Source organism: Sceloporus occidentalis, unplaced genomic scaffold (genome assembly GCF_023333645.1).
Source record: "Sceloporus occidentalis isolate IW3139 unplaced genomic scaffold, rSceOcc1.0.p SCAF_2, whole genome shotgun sequence".
Lineage (NCBI taxonomy): Eukaryota > Metazoa > Chordata > Lepidosauria > Squamata > Phrynosomatidae > Sceloporus > Sceloporus occidentalis.
The window spans coordinates 198,280,258-198,302,998 of record NW_028316982.1 but is presented as its reverse complement, the minus strand read 5'-3'; the positions used below and the strand labels follow the sequence as shown (position 1 = coordinate 198,302,998).

General features: G+C 40.9%; 1 protein-coding gene across 1 annotated transcript in view; it reads right to left on the bottom strand.

Annotated features, from left to right (window-relative positions):
• Positions 1–22,741, bottom strand: part of LOC149319541 (cystathionine beta-synthase-like protein) — a 56,408-nt gene that overhangs the window by 11,712 nt on the left and 21,955 nt on the right. The window contains exons 2-12 of the mRNA XM_089511944.1: positions 20,035–20,273; positions 18,955–19,061; positions 17,755–17,889; positions 16,349–16,428; positions 15,862–15,996; positions 14,383–14,452; positions 10,184–10,275; positions 9,156–9,281; positions 4,415–4,499; positions 1,943–2,048; positions 481–558 (exon numbers count right to left, since the gene is read on the bottom strand). Coding sequence (XP_089368070.1) covers positions 481–558; positions 1,943–2,048; positions 4,415–4,499; positions 9,156–9,281; positions 10,184–10,275; positions 14,383–14,452; positions 15,862–15,996; positions 16,349–16,428; positions 17,755–17,889; positions 18,955–19,061; positions 20,035–20,264 — 1,244 coding nt within the window. The 5' untranslated portion in view covers positions 20,265–20,273. The remainder of the gene's footprint in view (positions 1–480; positions 559–1,942; positions 2,049–4,414; positions 4,500–9,155; positions 9,282–10,183; positions 10,276–14,382; positions 14,453–15,861; positions 15,997–16,348; positions 16,429–17,754; positions 17,890–18,954; positions 19,062–20,034; positions 20,274–22,741) is intronic.

Sequence of the window (22,741 nt, the reverse complement as noted above, 5' to 3'; positions counted from 1 at the left end):
CTAAATTTAGGACAGCTAGAATTATATCTTCAGAAGAATATGTACTTGCAGTGCTCTCTAAGAGCTATCTTGAACTAGCTGGTTATTGAATTTGGTCTATCAAGTCTGCTGAATGTACTAAGTCACTCATATAAAGTCATTTCATCTCCATGCAAAGTCACCATATCAAAGTAGAACTAAGAAAGATGTGGGTGAAGGGAGAGAAATGTCTTCCTTTTTATTATTTACAAATGGATAATACCAAAACAAATGCTTATTAGGCACAGAAGGAATTTTCTGGAGGTGAGAAGGACCTCATCTTAATTAATTAAAAGTAACTATTTTCACCTAAGCAATTTTAATTTTCAGCATTATCTTATTATCACATATCAGGTCCAACAAGACTTAACTATAGTATGGTATAAAAATTCTTGCCACTTAGGGAGGATTTTATTGTCCACAAGTGCATCTGCTTTAACATGACAGATATTATCATCTCACCAAGGTTTATTAATAATGTTGTCCTCTTCTGTCATGAACCCTTTTTGGGTCATCCATTTGTCACTCAAAAATTTGGACCTGTAAATTACAATACTAAATTAGTCACAATCGTCAATTTAGGTAAACCTTCCTGAAAAGTAAACAAGTCATAAAAGATTGTGTGGAATGAAATTTCAAGGCTTGCATTTACGATAAAAAAGATATCATTATAAACAACAGTCTGTCACACAAGCTCGAGAAGTTCACATAAGGATATCAAGTAGTACCTACAGGCCAAGCCAGGTCTACTACACAGGGTTCAGTTCAATTCAGTGCAGATGGCCAGAGGTGGGGGAAGACAAGTATCAGCCACCATTATTCAACACAGGCCACCCCAGTTCCCTCAAGAAGTCCACTTCTGCTTTTTTACACCAATCTGCTCCCAATGTGCAAAACAAAATGCAGGAGGCCATAGGATTCTCATCTTTGGGGTTAAGTATTTAATAATAATAATAATAATAATAATAATAATAATAATAATAATACTGTTTATTTATAGTCCGCTTTTCTAAAGAGATCAAAGCTGGTTACAACAAAAAAATTAAAAGTAGCAGTGGAAAGAAAGACTGGGGGGACTGAAAAGATGAGGTCAACCAATGGGTTTTCATGGCCGAGCGGGGAATCAAGCCCTGATCTCCACAACTCTAGTCCAACACTCAAACCCTGCTGGCTCTCTTTATATACCTAAATGTATGTCCTACCCTTCTGGAGCTTTCATACCACAGAGGAGAGACAGCAAAAATTAAAACTAATTACAACATTCAGCAGAATTCTTGAAGAAAGGGGGTGGTGGGAATGTTATAACAGAGGGATGCAGTGAATAAAACAGAGATATCCAAGAAAACTCAGCCACCCAGTAAAATCAACTCTATACTAGATGACTTCTTCAACGTAGTAAATGCCATAAGAGAGGCTGTCAACTGAGCCTTCGGGAGCAAAATGTTCTGCAACTGGTGCGGTCACCAAGAGGACAATTTCTGTCATGTCCATCAACCCCACCTCCACTAAACTTGGGATACAGAAAAACATGGGCCTATGTGTCAGAAATTAAGCTGTAAAACAACTGGTATGTGAGATGGGAGATATCCTGGACCTGAGAAAGAATTATTCTCAGGACTAAACTCAATAGTTTTTAAGAACTCTCACAACAGACAGCCTGTTAACAAGGCTTTTAATGCTATATTACAGGCGACAGTCAAAACTACAGAAGAGATACAATGAAATTCCCCTCTGTATTCTAGTGGCAATAGGTTTCAGTATGTTCAGTGCCTTTCAAAGTAGTGGCACTGGTGGCGCTCAGCCACAGACAATCCACTCAGGTGGCCTCAAGTTTAGAGGCTTAGCGCCAAGCAGACGGGACCAATTATGAAGGCAGGGATTTTCATCCTTAAAATAACTGTCAGAATAGAAGAGAGTTACTTACATGTAGTTTCTGACAGAGTCGGGGAGGATGACAACACACCGTTGGCCTTCTTTCAGCTGTTTGGCAGCCTTGACAGCAACGGACATTGCACTGCCAGAGCTGCCGCCTGTCAAAAGAGAGATGACACTATCAAAACTGCACATAACCCATTTAAAAATGCAGATGTGAAAGAAGACAAAGAAAAGTGAGAGATCCTAAGGTCAATGTTTCTTAAATGATTTAAATTCTTCTTGGTCATTATGACACGATGAAAACTTCCAGTCTATTCCAAAGTCATCCCAGAGTCAATCATGGGTATTCACGTTAATGCGCGAGAGATTATCACATGCAATTGAGTCGTTCTGAGGCCGATCCAAAGTCAACCCTGGAATAGCTAAATTCGGTGAAGTACCGAATTCACAAATCCTTCTCCCAGGCTGATTAGCATTCAGTTCGAAGTTGTGTTGGTGTGGAATGCATGTTTGCTTCGGTTCTGGTATTTCCCCCCAGCCTAGAAAGGTATTACAATTCCCATGAAGCTTCGCTGCAATCTTGCTTCTATTTTGCTTCTGGTAGTCCTTCCACTTCTAGTGCTGGCGAGGAGGAAAAGCAAATGTTTCCAATGGTATGGGTGGAGAGCTAGTGTAAAATGCATATGCGCTCATTTTAACGTGATCAGAGCGGTGTATGGTTTGTGCCTCCCGCCCCCCAGGATCTGCAAATGGGGGTTTCCTTTGGGTAGTCATATTCTGATCTCCCCAGGTGCGTTGCCCAGCCAATGTGATGGGGAGGGAGGTATCTTATTTTGCCAACACATGTCATATTTGCGAAATATGGAGCGATTTATGCATGCATGCACACACACACATACATATACATACAGATATAAATCTGTATATATACACATACATATATATGTATCCTATATATATATATATGCACGCCCATTCCCATGGCACATTATGAGGGAAGTAATATGTATATAAGTGTGCGTACATATATACATTGTTGTATATGTGTATGTGTGTATATATTTATACACACACACATATGCACCTTGAGGAGCTGAAGCACACACATTCTATTTACAACTACATGTGCCTGAAGCATATACAGTAGTGGAATACCTGCTGACTCTTTTCCTGGTGGCACATCTGTGCATATAGATGGATGCACCTATATGTATATAAATATGCATATATGCATAGGTGCATCCATGTATATGTGCAGATATACATGTATAAAGTGCACTTATAATGTGCGTAGACCAAGTGCCTGCATATCTATGCCCACATCTATATTTTACATAGAGCCTGCATTCATGCAAAACAGGATACAGGAAACAGGGGAAGCAGCTCCCTTCTTCACCCTGGAAGCGTTAAAATTCACGCTGTGTTCAGAGCCCCACTGGGCATGCACAAAGATACTAATTCGAATTTGAGAATCTGCATGGTATGTACTTTTGTGATAATTTATTTTGCACCTGCTCCGCTTTGCATTTGGAACGACTGCAGTGTCGCTCTTCCTGTGTGGTAATCACATAATTTGGCTTATTTTCAAATTGGCCCTGCTTGGCATTTCCTTTGGGATGGGGGCACACATCCCACGTATGATAACGGCCCTAGAGATATTATGTGGCCCAAGGGCTATTACTATCCCTATAATTGACTTTCTGGAAGGTGTTGGTATACCTTGCAATCCTTTACAAAAACCAGAAATGTGAAGTATCATTACATGGCAGTATGTATGTGGACAAAAAAATAAATAAAGAATGAGCTCCTTGAGAGTAATGTTTCCAAGTTAAACTTTTCCTATTCGTTCCCAAGATTCCTATTCTGCTACTTAGATATGCATCAAGATTTGCATTTGCAGTATCTGCATTAGGAACTACAGCCAAGGGTAATGTTAGGAAAACAAAGAAAGCAGCAAACAAGGCCATTTCCTAACATTTTTTTTCCTGGTATACAAAGCTTAGCATAGGTCAAGATCCAATATACAGTAATAGGGATATGCTCTTTGGCTGAGAGCAAGTGGTATGTGTAGGTCCACATGTGTGTGCACTCAAAGATGTAGTGGCCGCAATTGGCAGTTTACAATGAGAATTCACTATAAACACTGGTGCAGGGAACTTCATTAGACTTTCCTTCTGAATAAAGTTGCATTGCCTTCTAAGGTCTGAAGTGGCACCAAGAGGTGCCACTCAGAAATTACTTCTGACACTTCCTTCTAGCGGTCCCAAAGTACAAGCAGAGTAATGTGTATTTCACATATGTCATTCATGGGAACTGCTTTAGTCCCAAAGGTGTACATTGGGGAGTTGCAACAGCTGACCTGAATGAAAGTCACAAGTTGCAAGCCCACACTCCTCAAACAGATAGTCCACTGTATGATATGAGCCAACCCCAACATCATAAATTTTGCTACTCCACCATAACTAGCCAATTATCCACTTTAGAAACCAAACTTCAACCATAACCTTCAGAGTGCACTTACCACATAACAGTCCTTCATCTCTGATTAACATGCGTGCACAAGCAAACGTTTCCTCGTCGTTACATTTATACCATTTATCCACCAGCTAGAGGAAAGAAAGGGAAAATAATATATTAAACCTCTCTCTCTCTTCTGTTATTAAAGTGACACTGGGAATGCCAACAAACAAGGGGGGAAAGGGATCCAAGTGTCAGGAATGCGAGTTAGACCATAGGCAGTTGACCTATACGGAGTCAGACCTTTGGTTCATTAAGCCCAATAGTGTCAACTGTAGCCAGCACAAGGGCTCTCCAGGATTCTCTCCTAGCCGTTCTTGGTGGTTCCTGGTGGTATTCAATACAAATATTTAATTCGATTTCGCTTCTAAAATGAGATGACCTCTGGTGTGCAAGATGGCATGAATCCACTATCACAAAGTCAGGGAAGGACACTTATTGGATGATTTGAATATTTCTAGAAATGATCTTCCTGCTCCCTTTATTAGTTGGTTTCATTATGCTGAGAATGGGACATTGATAGGTCCCCACCCTATGTGCACAGATTATGTGCTATGTGCACAGAAAGAGATTTTTGGATCCTATGTCTAAGCCATAATATAGTCAGCTGAGAAAAGTTGGAAAGCATGCTTCTTTTGACTATTCCGTATTTAGGACATCCTTCCCCCCACCCTCATTTCCCGTTTGTCTTGTGCTAATGAAAAGCCTTCCAGTATGTCTAGTGCTGGCCAGTTATAGAATCATAGAATCACAGAGTTGGAAGAGACCACAAGAGCCATCCAGTCCAATCCTCTGCCATGCAGGAACTCTCAATCAAAGCATCCCCAACAGATGGCCATCCAGCCTCTGCTTAAAGACCTCCAAGGAAGGAGACTCCACTACACTCAGAGGAAGAGTGTTCCACAGTTGAACAGCCCTTACTGTCAGAAAGTTCCTCCTAATGGTGAGGTGGAATCTCTTTTCTTGGAACTTGCATCCATTGTTCCGGGTCCTGTTCTCTGGAGCAGCAGAAAACAAGCTGGCTCCCTCCTCAATATGACATCCCTTCAAATATTTAAACAGGGCTATCAAATCACCTCTTAACCTTCTCTTCTCCAGGCTAAACATCCCCAGCTCCCTCATAGGGCATGGTTTCCAGATCCTTCACCATTTAAGTCGCCCTCCTTTGGACACTCTCCAGTTTCTCAATGTCCTTTTTGAATTGTGGTGTCCAGAAATGGACACAATATTCCAGGTGGGGCCTGACCAAAGCAGAATAGAGTGACACTATTACTTCCCTTGATCTAGACACTATATTTTTATTGATGCAGCCTAAAATTGCATTGGCCTTTTTAGCTGCTGCATCACACTGTTGACTCATGTTCAACTTGTGGTCTACTTGGACTCCTAAATCCCTTTCACATGTAGTCTCATTCAGCCAGGTGTTCCCCATCCCATATCTGTGCATTTCATTTTTCCGCCCTAAGTGCAATACCTTACATTTCTCCCTGTTGAAGTTCATTTTGTTAGCTTTGGCCCAGCTTTCTAGTCTATTCAGGTCATTTTGAATTTTGATCCTGTCCTCTGGGGTATTAGCTACTCCTCCTAATTTGGTGTCATCTGCAAATTTGATAAGTATGTCCCCAATTCTGTCATCCAAGTTGTTGATAAAGATGTTGAATAGCACTGGGCCCAGGACAGAAACCTGTGGGACCCCACTGGTCACTTCTATCCAGGATGAAAAAGAGCCATTGTTGAGCACCCTTTGGGTTTGGTTGGACAACCAATTACAAATCCATCTAACAGTTACCTTGTCTAGCCCGATTTTACAAGCTTGTTTGCAAAAATGTCATGGGGAACCTTTCTTAAGGTTGAAGTGGACATATAGCAATTCTCTCCCTCAATTTTACTCCTGTCCTCAGACCCCATCCTCCCAGCAAGTCTTAGTCTTGCTGTAGCCTACCAGATCAATGCCTCTCAGCTTTCTTTCACTTGGGGCAGCCTGCAGTCTTCCTTTCCCACCATTGGGTGGCATCCTTGTCCACCTCCAGTGGTTTGTGACCTCGGGGGTGTTCCCACTCGCTTATACACTGGTTTACAAATCGAATCCAAGGTGTATCGTTCCCACTCAATCCCGAATTAACTCTAGAACAGTTCTAGATTAACCCGCAATCGTTCCCACTGCGATTCGAATCTGATTCGAATCATAACATTTAACCCGGATTAGAAGCCTATAAACCGGCGTAAAAAAATACTAGGGTCTACCCTAGTATTATCCCTTGATCCAAGATAGGAATCGCTGTATTTAAATAGGGACGTTTCGGATTCTGATTCGGGTTCCACAGGATGGGAGGAGCAGCGCTCAAGGGGCTGGCCTGGGGGTGTCACCCTCTTTGGTTTCTTTCTGCATTGCCAGCGCCGTTTTCTTCCATTCGCATAATAGCCTTTCCTCCGGAGGATTCCAACCTCCCCTCTGCTCCTCATTCATAGACCGATGTGTGAGGAGAGCCATAGAACACCATTTTTAACTATTCTTTTTTTTCTTTTTCACCTCTGCCTGAGCACCAGATGGGCTTTGGAGGACAGCCCAGAGATCAATGGGGCAGGCAAAGCGAATTTGGGGAACCGAGGTTCTTTCCAGAGGAACTATGGGATGGGTTTTGCAGGACATATCCCCGCTTCATGGCTCCCAAGACAGCCCAGGGAGCAATCTTCCCCAAAGATTCTCTCCCTATGGGGTGGCCAAAGCGAATTTGGGGAACCAAGGCTCTTTCCAGAGGAACTATGGGATGGGTTTTGCAGGACATCCCCGCTTCATGGCTCCCAAGACAACCCAGGGAGCAATTTTCCCCAAAGATTCTCTCCCCATGGGGTGGCCAAAGCGAATTTGGGGAACCGAGGCTCTTTCTAGAGGAACTATGGGATGGTTGTGTTTGTTGTGTTTGTGAGACATTTATCCTCCTCTGCCAGAGAGTGCTGGTGCCAGAATAAACTACCATTCCCAGGATTCCCTAGCAATGAGTTATGGCAGTTAATATGGGGAGACACAGAAGAGGATGAATAAGCGCCTCCTGATTGGCTCTTTAAAAAAAAAAACCATGAAATTTATAACGAATTAAAAACAGCCAGGTAGTGGGAATGCAGGTACAGGCTACAGCGGTGTATGTTACTCCGAATTAATGTGACGTCATGATGACATCGCTTTGATTGACAGCCGAAACAAGTTAATGTGAACGAAAAAGTAACCAGACCGGTTTAAAAATACACCGATTCATCCTTGAATGGGAACGAAATAGGGTCAATTACAGCAAATTAAAATAAAACGTTACGTAAATGGGGACGATACAAATAAAGCGATTTGAAAAGCGGGATAACACTTGCTTTATTTTGAATCGCTTTAAAACGAACCGCTGTATTTAAATTCGTTTTAAATCGCAAGTGGGAACGCCCCCTTAGAGTGGGCTCCTAAGCAGGCATGCTCCACACTATACACTCAAGCTATGGCAGAGCACAATGGAAGAATGCTCTGCTCAGATTTTTCCATTTTAGGAATGCTCATCATGACCAGTTTGAGGCAGAAGCAAGGAAATGTTAGCCATCCTTTGTTGTTTAAGCCTTAGCTAGCCTCTTCCTTGAAGAAAGAACATTCCACCTGGTGGTAGGCAGCTAGATAATTTCTAAAGCCTTTCAACTTTTCTCAAAATTTTACCATCAAAATTGTTCCTGTTCTCCCACACTTAAAGTGCCAATTGTGGGGCATCCTAGTTGCTACCAACCTCCTCCTCCATTTTTCTATTTGGTTTTTTAAAAACTTTGAAAAATTTGAATTTTAAAATGTATCTATCAGACCACAACATAAGAGTAAAAGGGAGGAATGTCCTGGGATATTTTGCTAATTAAGGATTACATTTTTAAAAAATAAATCTTCAACAACAACAACAACAACAAAAAACCCCAACAACTTACAGTGGGATTTTCCCCTCCTTTTTAACCAAAACTCCATTTGCCTTTTCTGTACAATGAGTTGCTGTAGGGCAAATGTGGATTCAAAGCAGTATATTGGGGTTGTTGTATGGGTCAGATTACCAGCCATTCAAAAATATGCTTTGTCTTCAAGATCTTGAAGTTATGACTTCAGGCTCCACCTACCATTGCCATCCTTCTAACCTATTGTGAACCCTGGTTCCACCAACACATGGCTCCACCTGTAGCCAGATGCCCTGCCTTCTGCTACTACACCAGCCCTAATGAACCTGAACTGCCACTGATGTTTAACCATTATACAGATCACAAATGAGGTGTGTAGGTAGGCATGTTGAAACTGATGGCACCAGAACAGCTGATCTGTGTTCCACTACAGATTAGTCTTGCAAATATGGGGCAATTATTTTGTAGTAAAATAACTGTTTTATTTCCAAACATGTAGTCATAAAAAGAGGCCAGCCAGTTAAGGAAGTCTAGGACCCTGCATAAAACATGTAGACCAACATGGTCACGCAGAATTTATACTTAGTTCAAAGCAGTGAGCCAGGTATGCAGATAGGCCTGTCACATACCTAAGAACTGTGAATATTTGTGTGAAGTGTGCTTAAGAATGAGGGAAACACTACAAGGTACATACAGGGGTGGAAAGAATATAGTTTGAAAAAATTAGTTTCTTGAACTATTTGAATCCTTAGCCAGCATACACTGATCATGGTGATTGGGGAATTCTGGGAGCTGTAGTTTAAAAAAGTAATATCTCTGAGCTCCAGAAGCTGACTTACTGATCTGTCCAGAACTGTAGGTATAAAGTCATATCCAATCCCTTCCACTTCATAACTAGTTTTGTCTGTTTCATTCAATCCTTCAGGTTCTGCAAGGATGGATCCTTCAGGGTCAACACCTATAATCTGAAAAACAGTTGAGCAGCATTTCAGTTTTCAAGATATAGCTATGAAAACAGCAATGTTAAATCACAGTAGCAAACTGAAGCAAACACAGAAATGCTTCATCATCCATTTACACTTTGGAAAATGCCCAAGTTGAAAACTATGCTTGTTTTTAACGACTGTGGAAAAACCCCACTGCTCCTGCATTAATTTCATTTGGCTTACTAGATGGCTGGAGGTCAAGACATTTGCTGTGGATCACACTCAGTTGCTAGATCTCATTACAGGATATATATTTTGTGACCAGTAATCAAAAAGCAGCCACTCCACCTCCAAGGAATACAGAGAACAATATTATGTTACGTATCTCTTGACATATATCTACCTATCATCACGCTGTGAGGGACAGAGGTCACAGTATATTTTTGAATACATTTTAAAAGTGTTTGGTGCCAGCTTCAATTGGTCTGCCAGCCATGGCCTTTCTTGGATAAGGATAATTTAACCTCAGTAGTCCATACGCTGGTAACTTCCTGATTACTGTGATTCTTGTGTGCCTTCAAGTAATTTCTGACTTAGGGTAATCCTAAAGTGATTTTCTTGGCAAGATTTGTTCAAAGGAGGTTTGCCATCACCTTCCCCAAAGCTGAGAGCATGTGACTTGTACAATGTCACCCAGTGGGTTTTATGACTGAGCAGAGAATCAGACTTGGTCTCTAGAGTTGCAGTTCAACACTCAAACCGCTATGGCATAGACATAATTCAATTAATCACATGCAAATACGGGACTGTTTACATGAAAAATGTGGCCTTTTGGGTAAGAGTTTGATTTCTTAGAACTTAACCTAAGATAAGGAGATAAGGTTCTGAAGTCCAGAGTGACAAGCTAAACCTTGACTAAAATACAATAGTTTGATACTCACTTTGCATCCTGGGCACTTCTCCTTTATTTTCCGGGCAATGCCAGTGATGGTGCCTCCTGTTCCAGCTCCAGCCACAATCATGTCTATATTTCCTATTGGTCAGACAGAAACAAGGATATAGCTGAAGTAGTTTACAAGAAAGCAGTATAAGAAGTTCTTATTTAAAATTAACCCTGCTTTCTTGTAAATTAAGGAAGTATTATCTTCAGAAAATAATTATGGTATGGACTGCTTTATGCAATATTCTAGGGGTCTCTGTCGCCAGCTCTTTTCCACATGACAAGATCCAGACTCTCGCTATAGAGGAAATGGCTACATATACATTTATCTCTTTTATTACATGCTACTATATCTGCCCCATATCAGACTATAGGACTTAATGGGGAACATAAGCTTCCATATAAATACTAATTTAGGTATAAGAAATTCCTGTCTGCACATCTCTCAAGGCACCTTACCTCAGTTACAGCAATTTAAAATGGTGCAAGACATACTGCAGAAATAATCCAGGGAATCCTGGGAATTGTAGTTTATTGTGGCACCAGAGCTCTCTGACAAAGAAGGCTAAATGTCTCACAAAACTACAATTCCCAGAACACAGCAGTTAAAGCAGTCTCAAACTGGATTATTTCTTCAGTGTGTTTTGGACTAACAGCACACAAAACACAATATTAGCACTTTTGTGCATCATTGCAGCAGAAGCTTGCATGGCAAAAATTCTCTCTTCCCTACTACTAATGCAGTGGTCCCCAAACTGTTCTCTTTAAGGGATTTTGAATTTCAGCTCCCAGAATCCCAGACAATTGGCCAATATGACTGAGGCTTCTGGGAACTGAAGTCCAAAAACTCTTAAAAGGCACAGTTTGGGGCTTGAATGACACCTTCTTGTGCCTTGTACTCAATGCCTTCAGGCTCAATTGCATTATTTAAATTGCAACATCATCTAAAAATGAAATGCATTAGAATATTAAAAAGCATCCAATTAAAAAGATTGTATGTACAGTGCTGTGTAAATTTACAGCGCTTTATAAATAAAAGTTAATAATAATAATAACAATATTCTTCAGACAATAGTCATAACAATTTAAAGAAGCATTCTAGATGCTGGTTACTACCTTTTATCAAGAACTTTTAAAAGGGTTATTTGTTTAACATAGCATTTGTAGAGGATATGCTAACAAAGCATATGTTTCTCACAGGCACTTGCCTGGCTATTGTGTAACTAGAATTTGAGAGTAGGTAGCCTTAGGTTTGATCTTATGTACTAGATTTCCTTAACAACTTGCTATGTAAGGGCTCCCTCTGCTGGCTTCAAGTTAGCAAATAAAATAAAACAAAACAGGTTAATTACTGAGCTCATTACTTCCTCAAGATTGAAACTCAAATTAGTTACACATCACGCATTCATGTATTTGCCCTACTGCTCTCAGAATGTTTAGTTAAAGGAAAGAGGTGATGTGACATTACCATTTTCAAGGTTTCCCATATCATGCACCTTCATTATGTAAACATGACCAGAGGAACATGAAAAAATATGCAGTTCAATGGCAGGCATAGATTTCTTCACAATGTGTCATTTAGCCTTGGGATGGTGACCAAATAGTTAAAAAAACAGAGCTGAGTTGTCATTCTGGGTCTTTAAAAAGTGCCAATGCCAGTGAGTTTATTTACTAAAAATATCCAGCTTGCCCTATCCTGAGACCTTGGGGTTGAGTAATAAAATAGTAACTGAAATACTACATAAGGACATTGGACTAGACAGAGAAAGGAAATTTTTGAAAGAGGAGGTCTGATTGCAAGCCCTCCCTCAGCTACAATTTTCCCTGAGTGGTCTTGGGTAAAGCACCATCTCTTTGGGTGCTATCACAGTCCTGCTTTATTTTAATACAAAGCCACTATACATTAAAAACAACCCCTTGATTTTCATATTATGGACATTGCAAAGATATCATATACGTACTTAAAAGCACTCCATAACACTCCCACATAGTACAATATTGTGTGAAGCAGGTGTTTGCCGCACTTCCCTAAGAATGTATACACATGACACAACTCTTAAGCTTCAGTGTATTAACCACCTCTCAGACTAACCACCCACAAAGAGATATGGAGAAAACAAAGAAGACAAGAATGATAAAATCCCTTGTGCACTGAAAAGTCCTATGGAGCATTATGTTACAGCTATACAGAATTACAGCTTCCTTGTGGTTCTGTCTCAGACATTAAAACAAAAACACCAACTAAAGAATTTCACAATTCCTTTGAAATTTTGCTCACAGGTGGCAAAAACATCTCCCATGAGTTTTGGGGTCCTCACTGACATCACCCCTCACATACATTTCAGACCCATTAACAGTGGTCCCTTTACAAGCCCTAGCCTTTGCCTTTTTGTTTTGTGTTTGACTCTTTGCTCTTTGTAAGAGCAAACTGTGTAATAAAGATCATCTGTTTAACAAGAAGCTCTCTCTAAAAAAAAAACTAAGGTTAGAAAAGGCAGAGTAGTTGAGTACTGGCTAAGACAGGCATATGGAACATCCCTCTTAGGATAGGGAGAGCAGTGGAAGTTCAAGGGTGCACCGTAAAGGTGCAGAGCAATGTGGCACCTGAGAGCCACTTGCACTTTCCCTCCCCAGCATCACTGCTGAATGTGTCACTGCATCACCAAAATGTGGTGTTGTAATGGCAAAATACCAAGTTTCACTTCAAAACAACATGCATGTTGCCTAAGCTAAAACTGTCTTTTATAGCTGCTTTTGTACAGCTGAAATCTGCCGCTGCTGAGGGAGGATAGATTTCAGAGTAGATGCAAATGTACCTCATGCCTCTGCCAAAAGCTGCCCGTCCCTGTTTTAATCAGGCTTAAAGGCAAACTACTACATGGGTGCAAAGCAAGAGTCTCAGAGCTGAAGTGAAATCATCTGCATTGCAAGAGAAGAGGCAAATAAAATCAACTAACTTTCACATTGATGTTTATCACACTATGCTCTTAAAGAGCTACTATTCCAGTGTGACTCCTCTAGCAGCCTCCTGTTGCATGCTGGGATTGGCAGTTTTAAGGAGCTGAACTTCTGTGCCTGAGAATTCTAAATACCCCTCCTTAAAACTGCCAATCCCAGCATGCAACAGGAGGCAGCTAGAGGAGTCACACTGGAATAGTACCTCTTTAAGAGCATAGTGTGATAAACATCATAGATAGAAGCAGCTTCCTTCTAGCATGCAACAATTACCTTTGCATATACAGTCACCCCTCCATTTCAGCAGACTTGAAATCCACATCCCTCGCCCATTTGTGGATAGCAAACAGAGGGGGACAAACTGGGGTTCGCCCCCATGCCCCCATTCAAGCCAATGGGGCTTGAATATTGGCGAGTGTCTGTTTTCTGGGGGGTGGGTGGGTCCGCAATGGATCCCCCGCAAAAATGGAGGGGCAACTGTATCTCCCTTCCCAAAATGTAATATTAATGTTTGCATCTATAAACAAATGTAGGGAGAGGAAAAAGCCCTTGGACTAGCTACCTAATCCAGTAGCATTGCCACTATCCTCCTGGTTTGTAGATGAAAACCTCTGGTACCCTATAGTTTTTTGTGGGTTTTTCAGGCTATGTGGCCATGTTCTAGTAGAGTTTATTCCTGATGTTTCGCCAGCATCTGTGGCTGGCATCTTCAGCGAATGCTAACCTGGAAGAGAGTGGGTGATCCTGGGTAAGGAGAAGTGATTCCCATGTTAATCTGTGTATTGTTCTGTTCTTGATGGCCTCCTCAGGGTAGGAGGATATGCAAAATAGGATTAGTGTCTGTTAATTAGTGATCATTGTCTGCTGGGAACGCCTCTGACCCTGAGTGGTTTCTCATTTGCTGAGTCCTGGTTTTGGTGTTCTTCGGGACCGGTAGCCAAACTTTATGGGTTTCTTCTTTCCTGTTGAAGTTGTCCAAATGTTTGAGGATTTCAATGGCTTCCCTGTGCATTCTGACCTGACAGTTGTTGACATGGTCCAGAATTTCAGTGTTTTCAAACAGCATTTTGTGCCCAGGATGGTTTGTAATGTGTTCTGCTACTGCTGATTTTTCTTGCTGACCCAGACTCTGGCGCCCTAATTATATGTCTCTTCTCACTTCTACACAGGTTATTTCAAAGAATTCCTCAATTCTGCAAGAATGCTGGATGAAGAACAAAGAGGGTGCCTGAAAGCTGAACATACCTTCGCACTGCTGTAGGATCTCCTCTGCTGTTGTGTCATAGTGGGCCAGAGGATTGCTGGCATTGCGATACTGTGTTCAAAAAGGAAGAATAGAGAGGAGCACAAATTAAGAAACAGCACTGATGCTGAGACCCACATGGAGAACTCATGTTATGTTGCAAGAGTCTGTAAGTGACTCTTTTTACTGATTTTATTGAGCCACAGAGTCCTCTTCTCTCTATACACTGCCAATAGTGGTTATGGTGGTAAATATGAGGGAAAAGATCTTCTCAGAAGTGTACCTGAAGGCTTGGAATGAGTGTCCACTGGTGGTTGATCAGGTCTTTTCTCATAGGCCTTCAGGGAATTTTCTAGGGCACTTCCTTGAAGTATAGTTTGGCATTTATTGTTTTATCACTGATTTACTGTTTGTTTTGTTTATTTTACATAATATGCAGCTTTAGGTGGGCTCAGTCCACAAAAGTAGGCCAAGAATAATTTTAAACATACAAATATATTTGATGTTCTGCTTATTCTGCCTTTATGTTTTTTTCTCTAGTTTGCAGTACTTTATCATGTTTTATTGTATTTCTATTATTGATGTCATCTGCCATGTCACAGAAATGTGAAGTGCAAATTTAAATTAAAAAGCTAAACTATGCTGTCACAGATGATTTTTCAAATGTTAGCCAAGAAAAGTCTCAAAGGTACTATTAAGATTTCACCATCACTTAATAATTTATGCCTCTGTAAGCAGGGTTATTTCAAATTTATTTAGCTTAACTGTAAAACAGAGATTATTGCAGTCCTTACATGTCAATATTTACTCCTCTTTAGTTGCAACTAATGCCCATTTTGTCAACTTTTTATTGAAACTTAAGCTTCACCAAAGGGTTTGAAGGCTAAAAATCCCTGACATAAGGCTCAAAAAGAACTTAAATTCATCTGAAAGCCATATTTGTCACAACTAACATCAGTCTTAGGTTGAATTAAATGGTTGTGCCCACGGGCTTAGGTTGATCATATAAACAGACCTAGTGGACTAAGTACAAAGCTGGCCCTAGCATGGGGGAGAGTGAGAGAGCTACCTCATATAGCAGATGGTGTGTATGTCACGAAAGGCCAGCAAATAGTTGTGTTAAAGTTATTGGATTTTTACTGTCAGGGAGAGAAAAAGGCACTAGTGAGATGTACCAAAATAACATGGTTGTCTTTAGGCTGGATAAATGAAGGGGAAAGGTATACAGTAATCTCTTGTTCCGCCTCAGGAAAAATAATGGTTTTGGTTCAGCTCTGCATCAGAGAATGATTCAAATTAAAGTTCAACTAATGACATCAGGACACCTTGGCTAAGTGACTTAAACCTTCAGTTTCTCATCTATCAATAAATGAGCTTCACATCACTTCAGAGAACTGTTAGAAGGAGGCATGTAAAAGACTGTACCCTGCTGTGAAGTTGACAGAGCCATCTTTAACATCCCATCATAGTTGATACTTTACCTGATCCAGTATGTGAGAGTTGGGGATTTCATTTTTCAGCCTCCATGCCACCCCAACATGAGATTCTGGAGAGTCAAATCTAGCATTAGTTGGAGTCCTCACAATTTCAGCCCCGAGAGCACGCAGCACATCCACCTAATTTAAAAACAGGAAAACATTTTTTGTATTGAAATGTTTCACAATGTCTGCAGAAGTCAGAAATTATAACCTACCTACAAGAGTTCACACTGTGTACTCCAGATGTAATACTCAGTAAACTAATTTCAGTCATAGTTAGCAAACTGACACCATAACAGTATTAATTTCACATGGTAATGTTGGCTTAAACACTCAGGCTCATTAAACAAGTTATTACCTTACTGACAGGCACAAGATATATCTTTCTTATTCACAGCCATCTCCAATATTGGCTTTAAAGTCCTTCTATAAGGCAATTATGCAATCATGTGTTGATTTTAAAACATCTGAAATGACAAGTGGCTCTGACCTTCTCCATGCTCATCTTCTCTGGCATCACAATGATACAGCGGTAGCCTTTCACTGCAGCTGCCAAGGCCAGTCCAATCCCTGGAACCAAGACAGATACATGATGAAAAGAAGCCATACTTGTTTCATATTTCAGAATTATTCATTTGTAATAATATAGCAAGCTACCTTGTACAGAGTCAAGCTATTTTTGTCTAGCTCAGTGTTGTCTGCATCATCCTTTCCCCACCCAGTGTCCTCCTAACTTCTTAGACACCCATAAACCCATAACCAGTTCTTGCAGAATTATGGGAATGGTAGCCCTACACATCTGGAAGACACCAAATAGGAAACATTGATTGGTAACAGCTTAGGAACATGGAGATGTTTACAAAAGCACTCCTGGTGCTCTAATACACCTAGGAACCACTGAAAAACCAGAACAGTTTCAGAAGAAGAGGGAAAACAAATTTAATAAGCCCAGCTGTTGAGCTAGGGGAACAAAATACTAACTTCATAGAGAACAGTGTTAGGAAGAAGGCAGACCCAAAAAATTCATTAAATTTATTATGCACCTGAAAGAAGATATTAGAACAAATCTAAAAATATAATTTTGTAGAAAGTGAGTGATTGCCCAGTAGTCACCATAGTTTTGTTGAGAACAAGCAATGGTATACCCAAAGAGTTTTCTCTTTTTCCTCTCCGTCTGGCTCCATACAAGGGCATTGCCTTGTCCATTCACACAAATCTCTGTTAAAGGCAAGAGCAGTTGATGGTGTTGGGTGGGTGGGGAGTTTATGCTTGGTCAACATGTGGATGGGCGGGGGGGGGTCTGTATTGGCCCTCCACAGGAGTACCTCATTCATGCCCCATTTTGTGCGTCCGTCCAACTTTTTATTTTTGAAAAAATGGACCTGTAAAGCACCCACATCTAGGGTCAACTTCTATTTCAATTCATAGTTTGTTTGGGTTTTTTAAAGGCTTCTTCTGGACCAAAAAAGAGCCATGGGAGACCATTTCTGGCAAAAAAATCTTTTGGTTTCTGGGTGCACTGAAGGCTAAAGGGTGGATGGATGAAGTCTGTGGACTACATTCTCCCCCTACCCTGGCACAGTGCAACAGTTCACTGAAAAATGCAGGATGTGGCAGGATGTTTAAAAATTGCAAAACACTGATCCTAGAAATTAACTCCATGTCAGCAAAACTATATTTGAGTGTTTCTCATTCAGTATAGTGAGAACAAGCTGACATTTTATTATCTCACCAAGATTAAGGATATGCTTAATCTTTTCATACCTATCATTGCATTTTCCTTTTGGAAAGGGGAAATGGAGAAATATTGGTTCAGAATACCATATTCCTTTGCCCCTTCTCCCTGTATTTCAGAATCTCATTATTATTGTTTCAGCCTGAGATGGATGTCAATACCTGTATTCCCTGAAGTTGGTTCAATAATAGTATCCCCAGGTTTTAGAATGCCATCCCTTTCTGCATCTTCAACCATCCTTAGGCTGATCCGGTCTTTCACACTTCCTCCAGCATTGAAAAACTCACATTTTGCCACTGGAAATCACAAACAATACATTAAAAAGGAAACTTCAGTTGGATCCAAAAGCAAAAGCAAAAAGGGTGGGGTGGCGCATGCACATAGGCCTTCAATGAAGGATTTGGTAAACATAAATCAACAGCCAGCTGTTTTCCAGTAAAAGGGACATCTGACCAATTTAACCATATCCCAAACTGGGAAAAGGAGAAGAAGTCAATGTGATGAAATTAAAGCAGTGGTGAAAAAAATATGACCCACAGGCTGCATCCCCAAATACCCCCGGGATACAAATTTCTTTTAAAAATATTTTTTTGTCCTCAAGGAGGGGCAATTTACCCATATATTCCCCACCTTGCCTGATTTAGGCTTGAGAGCCCCCTTTTTACCAGAGGAAGTGAACTTCCAGATCATTCCCCATTGGGGGAAAAAAGGCCTCTACTATGCCTAAGGTGGCCCAGAGGGAGTAGAACATCATGAAATTCCCCCATTTCCCCTAGAAGAGGTTTGGGACCTTTAGAAGCCCAAAACCTCCTTCCCAGCTCTCCAAGGGGTGTGTCAAGACAGCATCCTAGCCCCCAAGAACTGCCCACTCTGAACTACAGTAAAGGCTTTCAAACACATATATTCTGAAGTCAGCTCTGGATCATTACAATATTGGGCTTCATGTCTCAAGTAGCTTTCACTTCAAGCACTGATGTGAAAGAGAATTTGTTTTTCCCTTGCTCTGTCTCCTAACTTCACACGTCATTTCCTTGGGGAAATCCTGATAAACCATTCTCCTAGAGAAGGTCATCCTCTAGCAGCCAAAGTACCCACAGGGGTTTCTGTAATTTTCCTTCTTCTTTTCGCTCTTTCTGATTTAGGCAAGCTTTGGCCTTTTAACCTCTACTGGCAATACTCAGGCTGCAGCTATTACTCCACTGCCTGGTATTTCCTGGCCACTTCTTTTAAATGAGAAGATGTACAGTAATTGAGCAGATGGTCACATAAAATAGAAGTAAAAGTAAAACACCACCCATATCTTGAGCCCAACAGCACAGGTGGCAATTGCATACAGCCCCAGCCTCTTCTCCAATACTCACAAAGTTCACACTTAAGATCAAAGCGCTTTCCAATCTTGTTGAGTCGCACCATGGGTGTGTCACCAATTTTCTTGAGGATGTTTGGCATAATATTTGGAGCCTTTGTTCTAAATCAGAAAGATGTAGAAACATATAATAGAAATGGGAAACAGTCCTTAACTACACAGCAGTACATCAGCGAAAACCCAGAGAAGTGAAGACAAGAAGCCACCCAAAGGGAAGGTATTTTTACCATACATCAAAGGAGTCATAGACAGAATAGGCAAAGTGGTAAGGAAGCACAACCTTCAAACGGTTTACAAACCGACGAAGAAAATCCAGCAAATGCTTTGCTCAGCCAAGGACCAGAGAGACCGTCTCACAGCCGCAGGAGTTTACCGCATACCATGCAGCTGCAGACAAGTCTACATAGGGACCACCAAACGCAGTGTGCAAACAAGAATCAAGAAACACGAGAGGCACTGCAGACTGGGCCATCCAGAAAAATCAGCAGGAGCAGAACATGCCACAAACCATCCTGGGGATAAAATACTGTTTGAAAACACTGAAATTCTGGACCATGCCAACCACTACCATGTCAGGATGCACAGGGATGCCATTGAAATCCACAAACATCTGGATAATTGCAACCGGAAAGAAGAAACCCTTAAAGTGAACAAGATTTGGCTACCAGTCCTGAGGAATAGCAAAATAAGGACTCAACAAATGCATATGGGAAACCACTCAGAGTCAGGGGCTTTCCCAGCAGATAATGATCACCAATTAGCAGACACTAATCCTCTTTTGCATTAGCCTCCCAGCCTGAGGCCGGCCATCAGCACAGAACAATACACATGCAAATCACTCCTGCATTCCTAGGCTCACACAGTATATATATCTACCCAACTTTTTCCAGGCAAGCATTCTCTGAAGATGGCAGCCACAGATGCTGGTGAAACGACAGGAAGAAACTCTTCTAGAACATGGACACATAGCCCAAAAAATCCACAAAACACTATGGATGCCGGCCATGAAAGCCTTCAACTTCAAATCAAAGCAATGCCCAAGCAGATGTAACAGTTCCATTGAATGTCTACTTACAATGTAACATGGTGATGGGGTGATTCAGAGGGAGATTTTCCAGGCTCCCAGGTACATTTGCTTGGGGCATCAGGCCTGATCCACTTTCTCTCTTTCTCTGTGGTGTTAGAAGATTCCTTCTCTAGGGTGCCATTGGACTCCTTTTCCAGAATCCCATTGGGGATGCAGCTGGCTGAGATGTGAGGGCAAGAGAGGGCATCCATTTCAGCTTCTGCAGGAAGTGATGGCATTGTGACAAACTGAAGGTAAAGAAAAAGTCAATGTTATTGTGACTCAGCATTTGGAAAAGGTACCATTGTGAAATCAATCAGTCCATGTCAACAAATGCAAACTGGCATGTGTATATCAGCAATCTCAAATAAAGAAGTACATTATGCTCTGCAGAAAGTCCCCTATGCTACTTTCAAATTACTCCACATCTTGAAAGCAGAGCAGAAATAAACTCAAATCCTGGAACAACCAGTTTGTACTTGGCAGAATTACTCTACTGTAATTTATTTTTTGCAATTAAATATCTTCCCACCTAATGTGGAAATATAAACTGCAGAGCTTAAGATACTTCTCACGTACTGTTATTGTAATGCTTCCAATGCACACAACTATGCTAACTAAAGTTTCAGGAATTCTGTAATAGACAAAGTTGTTGAAGTATCATAATCTGCTTTGTTCCTCGTGTTTTGAAAAGCAGTTTGTTTCAGTTCTTAAGAAGAAGGGGAAAGGGCTATCATCTTAAAATTTCTCAAGCACGTTATGGTCACTTTATAATTTGTAAAGGTCTCACCACCACCATACCTTTTCAAAGGTTAAAATGGGGCAAATTCATCTCATCTTATCAGGAACTGGATTGGGAAAAAACATAAAATGAATAGGGACAGTTGGAGCTTATAAGCTATTTCAGAACAGCTTTCTGTAAGTAATTTGTACCTTCCTGACCAGGAAGAAGAATGTGAACCTACTTGTCAGAACAAATAGTGCCAGGGGGCAGTAAGTAATAAGTAAAATGTACTGCTGGTTTAGATTATTCATCTTACCAGCAAAATGTGAGCTCTTGTTTCTTAAATGAGTATTTCCTTATATGGGGTCAGGCCACTGGTCAAGTAACAAAGCCTGGAAATGTTACTCATCAAAATAGCCAGAAGCCCCCAACCAGTATGGCCATAGGGTAATGGCATACTGATTCTGGGAATTGTAGTTCAAAAAGGGGCATTTCCAGACTCCAATTACTACTAAACCTTAGAGATGCTCCATGGTCTCATGTAGAAGTTTTTTCCTCAACTATTTAACAGCCTCATGAGGAAAAGTCAGTTGGCTGCTCCAGACAGGAGGGGGGGGGGGGGAACTAGGGGCAAGGATGATCATCCTCTTGGCTTTTCCTCTTGAACAGTCAGTCTCATTTGTTGAACTGTTTTTTTTTAATGCTCCAGGGCCTCACTACACTAATGTGCTGAATTAGTGGAAGACACTGGACATTATCACATGAGGGCCAATCCCACAATAATCACGTTATTGGCAGATAATGGGAGCATAGCACTATAGCAATCTACATTTCTGCACAGTGGTGCTATAACAACGATATAAAAACAAAAGGGAAATGCACTTGCATTCTGCATAATCACGTTCCTGAATTGTTATTATATTGTGATTAAACATTTCACACATGCATTGTTTCCCTGGTACTGGGCATGTCTAAAAAACATGGTTCCCTCCCAAACAGTATAAAATAAAATTTCTAAAAAATGTGACCTCGTGTGAAAATCTTAACGTGATCATCAGGGACGTAGCCAGGATTTTAGGAAGGGGGGGTCCAGCCTAAGTGCCACCATTATAATGGAGCTTGGGCACGGCAGTGCAACAGTGCGCACCATTCATTGTATCTAACAGAAGGGAGAGAGGACCCCATGGACACCCCCTCTTGGCTACGTCCCTGCGGTCATGATGGGAGCATTCCATTTCATCCCATTTTAAATCTCCATGTGATAATTTCCACTATCCCATCCCTTGTGCCGAAGGTATCAGTCCAGTAAGCTTCTGCATGTGGAACAGAGAAGGAGTACTATCCTTTGCCTCAGGCAGCAAAATGTCTTAGGTCAGTCATGGAGATTCCTTCTAAGTCAAGAGGAATGGCTGGAACTTCAATCCTCCATAACAGGAATGTGCTCTTTGACAGTGTTAACAGCCCTTCCAAAATTCGTCTCACACGCATGTTTTGTAGACAAACGGCAAATCATATTAGCTACTTTTCAGTGAATTAAAGGGAAAGAAATTATATTCTCCTAGTTTTATTTTTCTCTCCAAAATTAATCTGGAACCCATGTCCACACCTCAGCTTGGACTAAAATGCTAATTGCATGCTAACTTCTTCAATATGAGGTATTCACTTTGTGAATACAGCTACTTCCAGGATCCTCAAGGCTGGTCTAATGAAGCATGAGTTCTTCCAATATATCTCTGTGGTTGTCAGTTGTTGTCTTCTCCGTGTCCACCAATTCCATTATTTTTGGCAGCTGTTTGAAACAATCTCTTGGATATTAATTAGGGCTATTCATGAGGTTTTATAAAAACAGGAGTGTAATTTGCTGAAGTGAACCAATAATTTGAAGGGCAAATTTTCTTCTCCTTTCCTTCTAATTTTTCTTAGTTATAGTATTATATTTAAAAGTGCCATTTCACCAAGGCACACACTAAGATTTTTTTTAAGGAAAGAAAG